The 15,657-nt window shown below is 38.8% G+C and overlaps 1 protein-coding gene across 1 annotated transcript in view; it reads left to right on the top strand.

Moving 5' to 3' along the window:
* The window catches only part of SNAP91 (synaptosome associated protein 91), a 158,382-nt gene that overhangs the window by 81,420 nt on the left and 61,305 nt on the right, over positions 1-15,657 (top strand). The window contains exons 11-13 of the mRNA XM_061131620.1: positions 4,757-4,784; positions 9,074-9,183; positions 11,260-11,375. Coding sequence (XP_060987603.1) covers positions 4,757-4,784; positions 9,074-9,183; positions 11,260-11,375 — 254 coding nt within the window. The remainder of the gene's footprint in view (positions 1-4,756; positions 4,785-9,073; positions 9,184-11,259; positions 11,376-15,657) is intronic.

The raw sequence follows: 15,657 nt of genomic DNA, 5'->3' as shown, positions 1-15,657 counted from the left end.
TGTCTCTGTGTGTGGGCATCTTATACATCCCGGGAAGGCCATCTCATGAAGCCTTCCTTAACCATGCACTGCCCTGTGTTATGACTTCCCTTCTCCTCCTCCCCCACCTCATATGTAGTTTAAATGAATTTTCTGTTTGCTAAGGTCAGAGACTATTTTGTACTTCATTATCTTCATCTAAAAACTCAATGTAGCTGTCTCTACAGAGCCAGTGTGAAATCTGTTTTTGTTGATGTTCCCAGCTGTAAGTTGATTCTGTTTAGATTGACAGCAGAAATTGGCAGAGACAGCCCATGAACTGCTCATTGCAGGGCTGTCGGCTGACCATGGATTTTACCTGTGATACAGCTATTAAAATGCATCTTCTCTCTGCTTGTTTCTCTCTGGGCATTCTCCTAGAATCTAGATTGTTGTGTCTCAGAGTCACTTTTTTTGCTTGTTGTTTCATTAGCTAAGGGTTATTTGTCTATTACAAGATAGTATAAAAATTATTGCATGTCTTACATTGTCAATAATAAACAATGACGTGGGACTTTCTCAGGCAGTGATGCAGAGCTGTTTGGAGTGACGAATGGCAGGACCTCTCAAGGGCTCTGTCAGGGTTGTACTGTTGTCCCAGATCTGTCCCCACTTCACTGTTGGCCAAGGATGATCGTACTTTTGTGGGTAGATTGACGTCACCTAAAAAGGCATGAGAGTAGTAAGTCACAAAAGAAGGTGGCCACTTCCAGTAATTGCAGCCCCTTCCCCCACACCATATTAGGGTGTCTAGGAAGCCAGATGAGTTACCTAGGATTTAAACCAAAGGACACAGGAAGCCTGAGCAGTGTCCCTGCTCCTCTGGCCGGTGGAGAGCCTCTCCCTGGGCAATGCAGGATGCGCATGGGTACAAGGCGGATAAGCTGGCTTATCTGCTGTCTTTTCCCCTCATGTCCTCACACCCTGCACAGGTCTACCCTTTTCCCTGCTTAAATCGGCCAGGGCAGCATTCATGTGAAAAGCCATCTCCCAGAGTGAATTTCATCAGCCTAACTTCAGATCTCAAGCTGCCCCCTTGTGGCTGCTACAAACTATTTTTGGGCTATTTAACTATGGACATTTAGAGTAGTAAAATAAAAACGTAATGGTCTTTGTTTTGAATTACCTTTGAGCATAATTTCCCTCCCTCCTTTAAAATCATTTTATGCTTGTCAGATTTCTTTTCTGAATTGGCTAAGACCACCTCTGAACTTGTCCTTGCTTATTCCCTATTTTTAAAATAAATGAACTATAGTAGTTAACTGTTTATTTCTTTGTATGTTTGTGCTTACCTGGGAACTTAAGTGAAGGGTGAGTACTATATTGAGTGACTTTTTTGCATTTGGTTATTACTAAAAATGCAAAAAACACTCTTAAGATTCCACATTTGGTATTTAGAACATTTAAAACTGATTTCTGTCCATTTTACATATCTGTGTTTTTTCCATTATACTTTCGAAATTTGTCTCTCAAGGTGACTGGCATAAATGGTTTTACTTTATTTTGGTGTTAAATCAAGACTAATGAACTCTCTTAGGTGGCTGTACAGATATTCCTCTTAGATTTTAGAAATCAAAGACTTCTTCACTTGTTTAGTAAACAAAAGATTTCCCTATGGCTCATGGCAGAACTGCCAAAAGACAGTGTTACAGAGAAAATTAATTAAAGAGGTTTTCTTTGTCTTCTAGGAGCAGTATAAAATTATTCTAAGTAGATACTTAAAAAGAAGCATTTTCAAATGTCTGCCAAAAAATATGTAGGCCTTTTATATTTAGTGCCTTATATCCACTGATAACTAATTTTTAGAATTTTCTGCAATACTGTGTGATATGCATTTGTACATTATCTGTTTCGGTAATTCCACAGCACAAAAGAGAAAACTCGATTTTGTTTTATATGTGGTTTTACTAGCTGTTGAGGGTGCAAGAAACCTCAAGTTTAGTGTAATTAAAATTATTTGGAAGAGACAGGTTTTTCTCATATGCATTTTGTTTATTTTTCTGGCTAGCATTTGTGACCAAAACTGTGTAGGGACTAGTGTTATGAATAAGAAATAAAATGTCTTCTTTTGATAGCTTACCATTAACACATTGGTAGCAAACCTTGGCATTTTCTGTGTTCGTCATAAAAACCCATGGTTTGTTTGTAACGTTTTACAAGATTTAGGATACATTACTATAGGTCATTCTTTCTTGTCTTAAATTACATTCATGCCTTATTTTTCCCCAACATGATTCCCTGTGTACTAAATTTCTCTAGCTGAAGTAATTGAAATAAGTACCAGGCTTTAAATAATGTCATATTTTATATCTAAAGATTATAGCATTTTCTTTTATAAAGGGTTAACAGCCAGTGGTAGGGTAGGAAATCAGCTAACGAAGAGGTAAAAAGAAGCAGTTCGTGTATTATGTAAGAGAGGAACAAATGTGCTGGGCTCCCCTGTGTTTTTCGTCAGGACAGGCTGGAATGTGAAACGTGCACAGACAGACTTGGACCAGAGCCTGAAATCCACCATTAAAGAATGATGAGGCTTGGGCAAGTTATTTACCTTTTTGAGCCTCAGAGCCCTCAGACTTTAATCAGTGATGAATGATGCTTCTTAAAGTAGTGGCCCCAATGGGAACACCTCTGGTTATACCTTTTTGAGGAAATTATGACAAAACCTGGATCTGGGCCATGGAAACAGAGATCGTACATCCTGACAGTTTAGTTTCATAACAAAATAACTGTTAAGATGTTTGGCTAATTTATTCTGCAATATATTTATCTGATATAAAGCAATGAGATAGATTCGCTTCCTTCAAAAAACTTGGCATCTAGTGGCAAAGACAGGCAAATAAGATATAGTGCAATAAGTGGAATGATTGGAGAAGACAGACAGGAGGAGATTTTTGCTTATTCCATGGGGTAACTACAAGTGTCATTTAGTAATAGAACTCTTGCAAGAGCTTGGCAAGCTGATTCTTGTGCCAGTGATGATATTTTGTACTTAGCTTTGAGCATGATATTCTTTAATAGTATGTGGAGAAATTATGTCATTTTTACTATATCTTTATTTTGCTACAGAGCACAGAATATGTCAGAAACTTTTATATATTAGTTTGGACCCATAGTTCAAAAAGTTCTTGTTCATCCTCAGTTCTCTTTTGTGCATTCATATTTCTCATTGTGTCAGTACCACTAAGAATTGATTCATGAAAAGCTCTTGAGAGAGAAACAAATTAATTTCAATTAACTCATTCTTAGAACGTGACCATGTCAGATGGCTTCTATGTTTCTGTTTTGGCTTTGCAGAGTTAAGACTATTACTTTCTTGAGTTTTTATTTAGACCTAACTCCTTTCCTTTTCCACATATTTAAAGAGAAGAAATGGTAGGAGTGGAGAAATTATTAACCAAAAACTCATTAGGGAATTTTCCTCCTTAGTACCAGATTTGTAGGTTCCTAAGTTTCTGAGATACAGAGAATACTGTGATTCCATTTATTTCAGTAGACCCTTAATAAGCAGCATACATAAACATATATCCTTTTCTTCATGGAGTATGTTTACACTGAAGATACCAGCCAAACTAAACATAGCCTAATCAAGCATTACCCTTAGGCTTCTATCTACATTATATCACAGAGATCTCTGTGAGCCCTTGTTTTCATGTTTATTTTCAGTAAAAACTAAACAGGAAATGGCAGGCATGTGTTTGCAGATGAAGTTGAACATAAGAGATATTAAAATGCATCTAAGATTGTTAAATTTCTTTTGCCATATCCAGTAAAACAAAGAATTCATGATACTGTACCAAACTCCAGTTACTAAATCTCTGCTAATTTTATTTTACTCCTGCCACATGTGCTATTATCTCTGTAAATAAATACAAAACTATCCTCTAAGACCCTGATGATAGTCTTCTTATTTAAATCTCTTTTTTTTCCTTCATCATGTTTCCTTACTAATTTATTTTCTGACAACTCAGGGTAGTAAAACCTAAGCTGTTTAGATAATTGTTTCTGAAGCATTTTGCTGGAAATGATATACAATAATCAGTGCCACCAGTAATCTAACTGAAAAAAGAAATGTATTTCATCCTGATTTTCCCTCATTCCCATAGAAACAAGCATTGAGGTTACCATTCTTTTCAAGCTCTCAAGTTTCACAGGATAACGAGAACATTTCTCATGGATAGTTTTCATTACAGCCATGAAAAAAAAGACAAGCTCTAGGACATGAAAGCTGAGACACATATCAGGCATGGGGTATATGGGAATTTCTTTTTATTCTAGTGTTCCTTTTATGTATAACAATTTGATTAAATGAATCCCAATGCACTTTAACCTTCATGGGTTTTCTAACTTTTAAAAATACCAAACCAGATAGTTTTGAAAAAAAAATCTATAAAGCATTATTTTTCCCAGGTCTTCTTGGGCAAAGTTTTTAAAATTGCAACTTGAGCAGTTTATTTTTGATGGATGTAAGCAATCAGATCAACTCCAGTAGTTAACTGAGTTGCTAGAGATACAAAAAAAGATTTTGAATTTAAGAATTTTTAGCACTAGAAATCAAGTGGATGGAAAATATTAGAAGCAGATGTCAGATAAAACTTGTTTTTAGAAAATAGTTTATGCATCACTAAAAAAAAAAAGTCTGTATATAAACAAGTTAATGCTTGACCAAGCATCAGACTTAAATGCTTCTACAAATGTATTCAGGTTTATTTAGTTTTTATTCTTTTTGGTTTCCTTTTAGGTCTGGTGCTCCCTCTCCATTGAGTAAGGTAAGTTTGTCTTGTGTTTTGACTTTTTTAACAACTTTCAATTGTAGAGTTCAGTGACAGTAAGTACATTCACATTGTTGGGCACCCATCGCTATTATCCATTTTGGAGAACATTTTCTTCCCAAGCTGAAACTCTGTACCCTTTAAACACTTACTCATCATTCCCCACCCTCATCCCCTACACCCCCAGCTCCTGGCAAGGCACCGTTCTACTTTTCTTCGCTATGATTTTGACAACTCTGGGTGCCTCAAATAAGTTGAACCTCTCAGTATCTGTTCTTTTGTGACTGGCATATTTTACTTAGCAGAGTATCTTCCACGTTCATCTGTGTTGTTATTGGGTTGGCCAAAAAGTTCGTTTGGGTTTTCCCTTAAGATCTTAGCATATATCAGAAATTTCCTTTCTTTTGAAGTCTGAATCCTATTCCATTCTATGTATAGACCACGTATTGTTCATCCATCCCTCCATAGATGATCACTTAGGTCACTTCCACCTTTTGGTTATTGTAAATAATGCTTCCGTGAACATGGTATACAAATATCTGTTCAAGTCCCTGTTTGCAGTTCTTTAGAGTCTGCACCCAGAAGTGAAATTGCTGAATCATATGATAATTTTGGAGGAGGGCATGGCAACCCATTCCAGTATTCTTGCCTGGAGAATCCCATAGACGGTGGAGCCTGGTGGGTTACAGTCCATGGGGTCGCAAAAAGTCGGGCCGACTGAGTGACTAACACCTTCACTTTCATGGTAATTTTATTTTGAATTTTTTGAGGAAAGGTAAGGTAATTTTTTTTTTTTGTATTTTCTCTTACATTAGTTTCTCAGTCCAATATCATATGGCAATGTCTACCTAGCCCTCTATCTGGACTAAAAATTTTTTCAAGTAGGAGAAATTTTCATACATTTATATTACAACTGAGAACAAATATGTCAGTGTAACATCTTACTAGTTTCAAAGGACTTTTAAGAACTCTGAATGATAGCCTGGTGAGATAAATAAGGCACACGATGTTGTGCCTGCCTTGATGGTGCATGCGTGTTAAGTCGCTTCAGTTGTGTCCGACTCTTTACGATAGTATGGACTATATAGCCCACCAGGCTTCCCTGTCCATGGGATTCTCCAGGCAAGAATATTGGAGTGGGTTACCATGCCCTCCTTCAGGGGATTTTCCCGACCCAGGGATTGAACCTGAGTCTCTTAACGTCTATCTGCACTGATACATGGGTTCTTGACCACTAGTGCCATCTGGAATGGTAACGAAACCAATTGTCATTGGGTATCCTTCCAAACATGTCTTTTAGACAATCTGTTGTAATAACTGTCAGAGCTCCCTCCACTCCCTTTCTCCTTTAGCGTCTTGTAAAGACAGGATTAGGTTGTCAGTGACAAGAGTGATTTAGTTCTATAGGTTGGTAGTTTAGATTTGCCATTGTATTTTTCAGGCAAAAATGTGATAAATGTGCTCTTTCCTCTTTGCCGAATTTCTGTCATGTAACTAATATTATTACAGACAAGAAAGATGGCATTATGACTGCCCAGGGTACCCCAGACACCCTCTACCCTGTCAATACGTGGCCATCTGCCTGAGAGTCCCTCAGGGAGAGCCAACAGTCAGACAGACAAACAACTGAAGCTCCCTGGTGATTCTGCTGCACAGCTGACTCTAAAATCATGTCTGTGGGAGAATTCTGTCATAGGCCTGCCGGGTAGAGTGTGATGAGATTCTGGAATCCTTTTAAGATGGTCTGTTTTGGCATTTTGGCCAAATCAAATTTTGACTTTTTTTCTTTTTGTAATAACAGGATTATTTTGGTTCTGTTTTCCTCCCTTCCTCATCTCTTCAGAGCTTATTATTACAAGGCAGTTTTTAATAAGCCTTTGGAGACCATTTCTGCATTTCTGTTTGTAGATTCATTGCTGTCAGTACATCCTCCTTCGTATTTCCTAAACATCACTTTCTAAGCTTATTTACATGCGTCAGTTGAAACAAAAACCACAAATTTATTTCAGAGTTGTCAGTGTCCACAGCAGACAGCATGCAAATTCGTTTTTGTCAGTTGTTTCTATTCCCTTGTTACTCTTTCACATTCTGTTTGGAAACTTTGAATTTTTGGTGAAGAACAAAGCTTGAGTTGACCCTTTCTGAGCAGCAGTGTTCATACTGCTCTTGGGCTTATCTTTTATCTTTTTTGGAAGTGCTGAGTGCTTAGCACTTACACATCTTTGGATTTTGAATTCGTTATTAGCTATATTCTTAGTGCTTCTGCCCATACTCAGTCACTCAGTTGTTTCTGACTCTTTGCAACCCTATGGACAGTGCCAGGCTCCTCTTTCCGCAGATTATCCTGGCAAGAATACTAGAGTGGGTTGCCATGTCCTCCTCCAGGGGATCTTCCTGACCCAGGGATTGAACCTGCGTCTCATGTCTCCTGCGTTGGCAGGTGGATCCTTTACTACTGAGCCACCTGGGAAGCCCAAGTAAGAATACTGGATCAGGTTGCAATTTCCTCCAGGGGATCTTCCTAATCCAGGGATCAAACCCATCTCCTGTGGCCTCCTGCATTTGCAGGACAGTTCTTTACCACTGAGCCACCTGGGAAGCATATTCTTAGGCAAATAGCTGTTTGTTATTCAGTTGCTAAGTGGTGTCCCACTCTTTGCGAGACACCGTGGACTACAGCATGCCAGGCTTCCCTGACCTTCACTATCTCCCAGAGTTTGCTCAAACTATGTCCGTTGAGTTGGTGATGCCATCCAATCATTTCATCGTGTGTTCTCCCCTTCTCCTCCTGTCCTCAATCTTTCCCCACATCTGGGTCTTTTCCAGTGAGTTGGTTCTTCATTTCAGGTGGCCAGAGTATTGAAGCTTCAGTTTCAGCATCAGTCCTTCCAAAGAATATTCAGGATTGATTTCCTTTAGGAATGACTGGTTTGATATCCTTGCTGTCCAAGGGACTCTCAAGAGTCTTCTCCAACACCACAGTTGTAAAGCATCAATTCTTTGGCACACAGCCTTCTTTATGGTCCAACTCTTAACATCTGCACATGATTCCTGGGAAAACTATAGCTTTGACTATACGGACCTATTAAATAGATACTATTTAAGTCTGAAAACTCCTATACATTGCTTATCTCCTCAGTCCTTTTTCTTAATTTATTCTTTTTCAAATTTCCTCTACATTTGGTTTGCTTGAAATTAGACGTCCTGTTACAGCAGTGGCTGATGGCCCTTGCTTGGTCTTGGTCTTTGTGCATTTTGCTTGCTGTTATGTCTCATTTCCACTTACAGAACTGAGTATCAGTGGACTGTTTTGAGATGATCCATTCATCTTTCTCTTGTGAATACAGGCAAATTAAATATACCAAGTTAAAAAAAATAGAATTAGAGTTACTATACAAGCATCTTATTTTTTTAATATATTAGCTGACTATCAGGTCCTCTTCTTAAGCCAGCTTAGGACAATAAATGTTGGGTTTTATTTCACTTTTTACATTTTTATCTTTTCACATCAGTGAAGGTCTATCCTCAAGCTGTCAGTGACTTGAATCTTGTTTGGGGATTGTTGTCTCCTGTCTGTGAACTATTTTTTAAGTTAGGTTTCTAGATGTTACAGGCATCTGAGAAGATTTTGCATGCAGTCTGTTTAAGACGCAGAAAAGAATGGCCTTGGTTTTAAAGCAATCATTGCAATTGATTTTTTTTTTTTTTTTTTCATTTTTGCAGCTAGCAAGATCTTTCCCACTAATTTTTTGTTTAGGAAATATGTTTGGCCTTCATTTTTTTTTTAATTGAAGTATAGTTGATTTACAATGTGGTAGTAGTTTCTGATGTTCAGCAGAGTGATTCAGTTTTATATATGTGTGTGAATTCTTTTCAGTTTTTTTTTCCATTATAGGTTATTACCAGGTGTTAAATGTAGTTCACGGTGCTATACATATTCAGTAGGACTTTTTTGTCTGTTTTACATATAGTAGTGTGTATTTGTTAATCCCAAGCTCCTAATTTATTATTTGGCTTTGATTATAAATATATGCATAGAAGTCATTGCAATGTTAGGACAAATACTTTGTCATAATTCTATATAAATTACATATAACTTGTAATGTTTCAAACATGTTTTGTCCACTATTGATTATTTATTATAATTCTCAATTTGAAATTTTCTTGAGTTTTTTCCTCCCATGAGGAGCTACCAAATGGCGTAGGTCTGCAGAGTGGGGGGCCTGTCACCCTGTGTCCTGTAGATTCAGATTTGACCAGAGCATGCTGTGCCTCTTCCCTTTCAGTCTTCTCCAGCCACAACTGTTACGTCGCCTAATTCTACACCAGCTAAAACTATTGACACATCGCCTCCAGTTGATTTGTTTGCAACTGCATCGGCAGCTGTACCAGTCAGGTTAGTTCATGAGAATGCAGCAAACTGTTTATTAATCTTTTGATGAGGTTTTCATTTTATTTTTATGTATTGAACTCAAATGACTTCACAAAATGAAATGTTGTTCTAGTGAATGTATGCTGTTTTGGGTTATTTTCAGGTACACGGAGTAAGTTCTTCTACACCTTATACAGTTATTTAAGTTTGTACCTCCCAAAGTTTAAGAAAGACCTAAGCTCTGGGAATTGCCTTGTTGCTCAGATATTTGGGAAAGAAAGTGGAAGAAAGATGCACACATTTCAGGTTCTTCTGAAAAGGATGATACGGACAGTGTTTTCTGAAATTCATTTCTTTTATGAAATTTAAAGGATGTCTTGTGCTATAAAATGAAATGAAGTGAAGTGAAATGCAATTGTAAGTCGAGTAGGTGGTACATATGAGGAACTCAAACTCCGCTTGTAGGAAGAAACTGTCAGGATGCTCCTAATTGCTTTTATAGCACCTAAAAGTCAGAATAGTAGTGAGAAAGATGGGGATGGCTCTGTGTTTATGAAATCTCTGAGGTGCCTAGAAGGGAGCCCCAACTAAGAGAGGCTTCCTCAGGTATTAATTTTAGGTCAACTCTTTGTTTTGTTCTTTTGCCTTGACAAGATTCTAGTCCCATCTTGTAGTGTCTGTGACTCTGATTATGAATACTCTGTACTTGGAGACTTGAATTTTGAACTGAACAATAAATCCACATAACGTATCCACGTAAACTATGCCTGTTGGTCTCCACTCACTTAATTCTAATTTTATAATCACAGGCTTGGAAAGGCCAAGTCCTTTCTGCCTCTATACCAAGATAAATTGCTTCTTATAAAAGCTTTGATTCAGGTCCTAATAATAAATGTTTCTCTATTCTGGCTTTTAAACCAGTTTTACTTATGAAATAGATATCAAAACTAGGCAAGTTTCAAAGAATATTACTTGCAAATCTAATATGTAAAACAGATAGGGATTGAACTGCTATTTTTAAAGAGGGTTGGGGAACCTGGACCCTGATGGCTTAGTACCTGATCTCGTAGCCTTTAAGCCAGTGCTCCTTAAACCGGAATGGACAGTGAACACCTGGGGTCCCATTAAAATGAAGACTCTGATATAGTAGATATGGGGTAAGCCTGGGACTTTGCATTTCTAACAAGATCCCGAGATGCTGTTAGTTTGGAGATCATACTTTGAATAGCAAAGCTCTAGGCTCTTTCTTGGAACTTCTATAGATGAAAGAGCTTTGGAAAGTACAGCCCCATCTGAGTAAGAGTGAAAAAATATGGAATTGTTTATGGATGAGGCCTCTTACAGGCCAACTTAACATGTTGCAATTTAATGTAGAAAAAAGGTACAATAGTGATTATTCATTTTAGTGTTCTTTGGTTTATAAATAAATTCTTCTTTTCAAGATAAGAATTATTTACCATGATACAAAAAAAAAAAATACAAAAAAATTTAGGAAATAGAGAAAAGGAAAAAATTACCAATAATTCTCTTTAATATTTGGAGCATGTTTCCTTTTGTCAGAGTCTTCATAATCAGCATTTCAGATGCTACCCAGTGGATATAACATGTTTAAAATTCCCCCTTACTTTGAGGCATTTAGATTTTCCCTTTTTCTTTCTGCTCTATGATTCGCTGAGTAAGCCATTGCTTGAAGTGTGATTTAACTTTGTTATCTGTGGAGCAGGAGTTGGCAGACGATGGCCCATAGATCAGATCTAGCCTCCTGTCTTTGTAAATAAATTTTTATTGCAACAAAGGCATGTTTGTTTGTTTACACACTGTGTCTGTTTTCATGCTGCACTGGCAGAGTCAAGTAGTGACAGAGGCTGTCTAGCCCACAAACCTTAGATGCTTAGCATCTGGCCCTTGACGGAGGTAGTCGGCCAGCTCTTGGTGTAGAGGAACATGTGCTTTACTGCTGTACTTTCACAAATATTATTCTCTTGCTGGATTTAAAATATCCAAAATCTGTGACGTTTTCTGCCTAAGTCTTTATTTGAAAAACATCTCTACATTTTAGAATTTCAAAAATCTGATTGTAAAGTGATATTTGCCTTTCAGCACTTCGAAACCGTCTAGCGATCTCCTGGACCTCCAGCCAGACTTCTCCCCGGCAGGGGCAGGGGCAGCAGCACCAGCACCAGCACCACCTTCAGGAGGCGCCACTGCGTGGGGAGGTGAGTGGAATCACAGCGCTGCCAGTTTTCTATTTAGCTGTTTTCATTCAGGTTACATTTGTTACTCTTTCCTTCTGACTATCCAAAGTGGTGCTAGAAACTGGGGGAGAAAATGCTAAAAATGGCATCGATTGATTGAAATATGTATTGAAAGAGAGACAAAAGGTACCCGTATGTGTTATGTGCATGTGGTCTGTCACTCAGTCATGTCCGACTCTTTGCGACCCCGTGGACTGTAGCCCTCCAGGCTCCTCTGTCCATGGGATTCTCCAGGCAAGAATACTGGAGTGGGTTGCCATTTCCTCCTCCAGGAGATCTTCTCGACCCAGGGATGGAACCCATGTCTCCTGTGTGTCCTTCATTGAAAGGTGAATTCTTTACCACTGAGCCACCTGGGAAGCCCCCAAAGTACCCATAATACAGTTAAAATATTCAAGTAATCACATAGTTTTATTATCAAAGTTGAAACAATGAGAGTATTTTTTCTTAGCTATTCTCAAATCCTGATTATTTTTAGTAATTGCTCTCTAAGAGTTCAGGCCTTAGAAGATTGTGTGTTTCCTTCAGAAATTATGAGATTACTGAAAGGCAGCATTTTGAATTTGGTTTGTTTAAGTGTGATCTTCCTAGTTGATTTCTTTAGATCTGAATTGGTTTTATTCATATTGTATTTGATTTCATGAAATTGGAAATCTGGGTTAGATTCTTATTTGTGCCAGAAAAGATCTATACTAAACTTGTTAAGAGCAATCACATGTAAGTACTTGATTTCCACTTTATTCATGGATCTTGGGGAAAATTACACTTCTATACATATTTGATTTAAAAGGATACTTAATACCAGTATAAAGTTAAGTTGATTATTGCTTCATTCCTAAAGTTTCACAGAGTTGGTGTTAAATACCTTACTCTACCACATCAAACTATCAAAGTAAAATTTTTTTTTAAGTTTGAAAATGGCTCATACAACTATAGAAATAACACAGAGGGAATGACATAAGCAAGATGGTCAAATAGGAGGTGTCCCATCATACCTCCCCACAGAAGTAACCATTTGGCAGCCATCCACAGACAAAAGTGCCTTTGTGGGTGCTTTGGGATCCAGGAAAGAGGTTGCAAAGCCCAAGATCAAGAAGGCTTGATTTGAGAAGGCAGGTCCAGGTAGGAGGCTCGTCAGCCTTGGTCCTGGCAACAGACCTGGAAACACCGCCATGCCCCCGTGGACTCATTACAGTCACCCATGCATTAGGTAACAGGCCTGCTGACCTTGAAACTGTCTCAGCTGTGGACCCTGAAACTGCTGTGACCCAGCTCCAGCCTCTCTCAGTCTTGGTCCAGGAGCAGTCTCGCCTGCCCAGCCAGAAGACATACCTGTTTGTGCACTTAGAGACAGGCCCAGTGACTGTAGCCTAACCTCAGACCCTAAAGAAGCTTTGTGACTAGGCTCAGCCCCTTCCAGCTGCAGTCAGGAAGCTGTCCTGCCCACCTGGGGACTTTGTGGGAGACAGACTTATCCATACTCATAAGGGCAGGCCTACAGACCTTGGTCCCAACTTTGGACCGTCAAGCAAATATCAGACTTGATTCAGCCCCACTTGGCTATAGTCCAGGGCTAGTCCTTCCCAGCCCAGAGACCTCGTAGAAGCTATACCCAAACATGCACTTGGTAACAAGCCCACCACCCCTGAACTCGACTGAAGACCCTAAAGTGGACCCTTGTTCCAGTTCCAGCCCTACTAACCAAGGTTGTGAAGGCAGTCCTCTCCACTCAGGGACCAGGAGGCAGGATCCGCACCCACCTAAGACCCTGATAACAGCCCCACCAACATGGGCACTGCAGCAGACCCACGAGTAGCCACGTGAACTTGCCCCAACCCCATTCAACTGCAATCCAGAGGCAATATCATCACCCCAAGGACCTGACAGGAGAAGGTCTTCACCTGCCAAAACTAGTGTTTAAAAACAGGAAGAGGTGTTTTTCCTTCAAATGCACAGGCATCATCACAAGGCTATATGAAATACAAAGAATCAGGCAGAAAAAAAAAACCTCCATCACACTGCCAAAGGAAACTAATAAAGCCCAGTAACTTACCCTAAAGAAATCTAGATTGTCTGCCAATGAATTCAAAATAATCATCCTAAAGAAGCTCAGTGAGATTCAAGGGAACACATGCAGGCAAGAAAACAAAATCAGGAAAACTATACATGAACAAAATAAGAAAATAGAAACTATAAAAGAGAATAAAATAAATTCTAAATGAAATAGAATACAGTGACTGAACTGAAAAGAAAAACTGTAGAGAGCTTCAACGGAAGACTGAATCAGACAGAGTAAAAATCCACAAACTCAAAGATAGGTCATTAGAAAATAGCCAGTTAAAGGAATAAAAAGGGAAAAAAGAGGATGCATACAGGACCTATAGGATGTCATAAAATGAATGAGGATATGCATTGTAGAAGTCTCAGAAAGGAAGAAAGAAATGAAGTGAAGTCACTCAGTCATGTCCGACTCTTTGTGACCCCATGGACTGTAGCCTACCAGGCTCCTCTGTCCATGGTATTTTCCAGGCAAGAGTACTGCAGTGGGTTGCCATTTCAGAAGGAAAGCTTATTTAAAGAAATAGTCGCTTGTGGTGGTGGTGGTTTAGTCGCTAAGTTGTGTCAGACTGTTGCAACCCCATGGAGAGTAGCCTGCCAGGCTCCTCTGTCCATGGAATTCTCCAGGCAAGAGTGGGTTGCCATTCCCATCTCCAGGGTATCTTCCCAACTCAGGAATTGAATCAAGGTCTTCTGCATTGCAGGCAGATTCTTTACCAACTGAGCTACCAGGGAAGCCCGAAATAGTGGCTGAAAACTAACTAAATCATGAGAGAGATGTGGACATTTAAATTCATGAAATTCCAAAGTCTCCAAGCAAGATCAATCCAAAGAATATTACCTAAGACACAGTATATAATCCAATTGTCATAAGTCAAAGACAAAGAGAAAAATTTGAAAACAACAAAAGAAAAGCAGTTTCTCCTATACAAGGGAATCCTGGTAAGGCTATCAGCATATAATGATAAAATCAATTCATGAAGACACTTGCTCCTTGGAAGAAAAGCTATGACAAACCTAGACAGCATATTAAAAAGCAGAGACCTTTGCCTACAATGGTCCATATAGTCAAGGCTATGGTTTTTTTCCGTAGTCATGTATGGATGTGAGAGTTGGACCATAAAGAAGACTGAGTGCTAAAGGATTGATGCTTTTGAACTGTGGTGTTGGAGAAGACTCTTGAGAGTCCCTTGGATTGCAAGGAGATCACACTGGTCAACTGTAAAGGAAATCATTCCTAAATATTCATTGAAAGGACTGATGCTGAAGCTGAAGTCCAGTACTTTGGCCACCTGATGCGGAGACCTGACTCATTAGAAAATACCCTGGTGCTGGGAAAGATTGAAGGCAGGAGGAAAAGGGGATGACAGAGGACGAGATGGTTGGATGGCATCACCGACTCGATGGACATGAGTTTGAACAAGCTCTAGGATGTGATGAAAGACAGAGAAGCCCGGCATGCTGCAGTCCACAGGGTCTCAAAGAGTCGAATACAACAGAGCAACTGAACAACAATAATTTATTCAGAGGATATAAACATCAAAATACCTAAACATGTGAAGCACATATTAACAGAACTGAAATAGGAAATAGACAGCCATACGATAATAGTAGGGGGCTTCAGTATGCCACTTTAAACAACGATAGGTCATCCAGACAGAAAGTCAGTTAGGAAATAGAAAACTTGAATAACAGCTTGCCCCAAGTGAACCTGCAGACATATACAGAAAATTTCTTTCAATGGAGCCAAATATACCTTCTCCTCAATTGCACATAGAAAATTCTCCAGGGTGGAGAATGTTGGGACAAGAAAAAATTTTGATGAAGATTGAAGTCATATCAAGTATTATTCCTGACCTTCAGTGGTATGAAACTAGAAATCAGTAACATAACAAAACTTTGAAAATTCACAAATACATGGAGATTTTATAACATGTGGCCAACCAATGGGTCAAAGAAGAAATTAAAAAGAAATTTTAAAGGACCTTGAGACAAAAGAAAATGGAAGCACAGTATGTCAAAACGTACCTGATGCTGCAAAAGCAATACTAAGAGGGAAGTTTACAGTGCTAAATGCCTCCATTAAGAAAAAAAGACTCAAACAATCTAGCTTTATATCTCATGGAATTAGGTAAAGAACAAACTTATCCCAAAGATAGCAGAAGGAAGGAAATAATAAAGATTA

The sequence above is a fragment of the Dama dama genome, chromosome 28 (assembly GCF_033118175.1).
Source record: "Dama dama isolate Ldn47 chromosome 28, ASM3311817v1, whole genome shotgun sequence".
Classification (NCBI taxonomy): Eukaryota; Metazoa; Chordata; class Mammalia; order Artiodactyla; family Cervidae; genus Dama; species Dama dama.
Note: the sequence above shows the minus strand (reverse complement) of the source record. Positions and strands in the feature narration are given on the sequence as shown.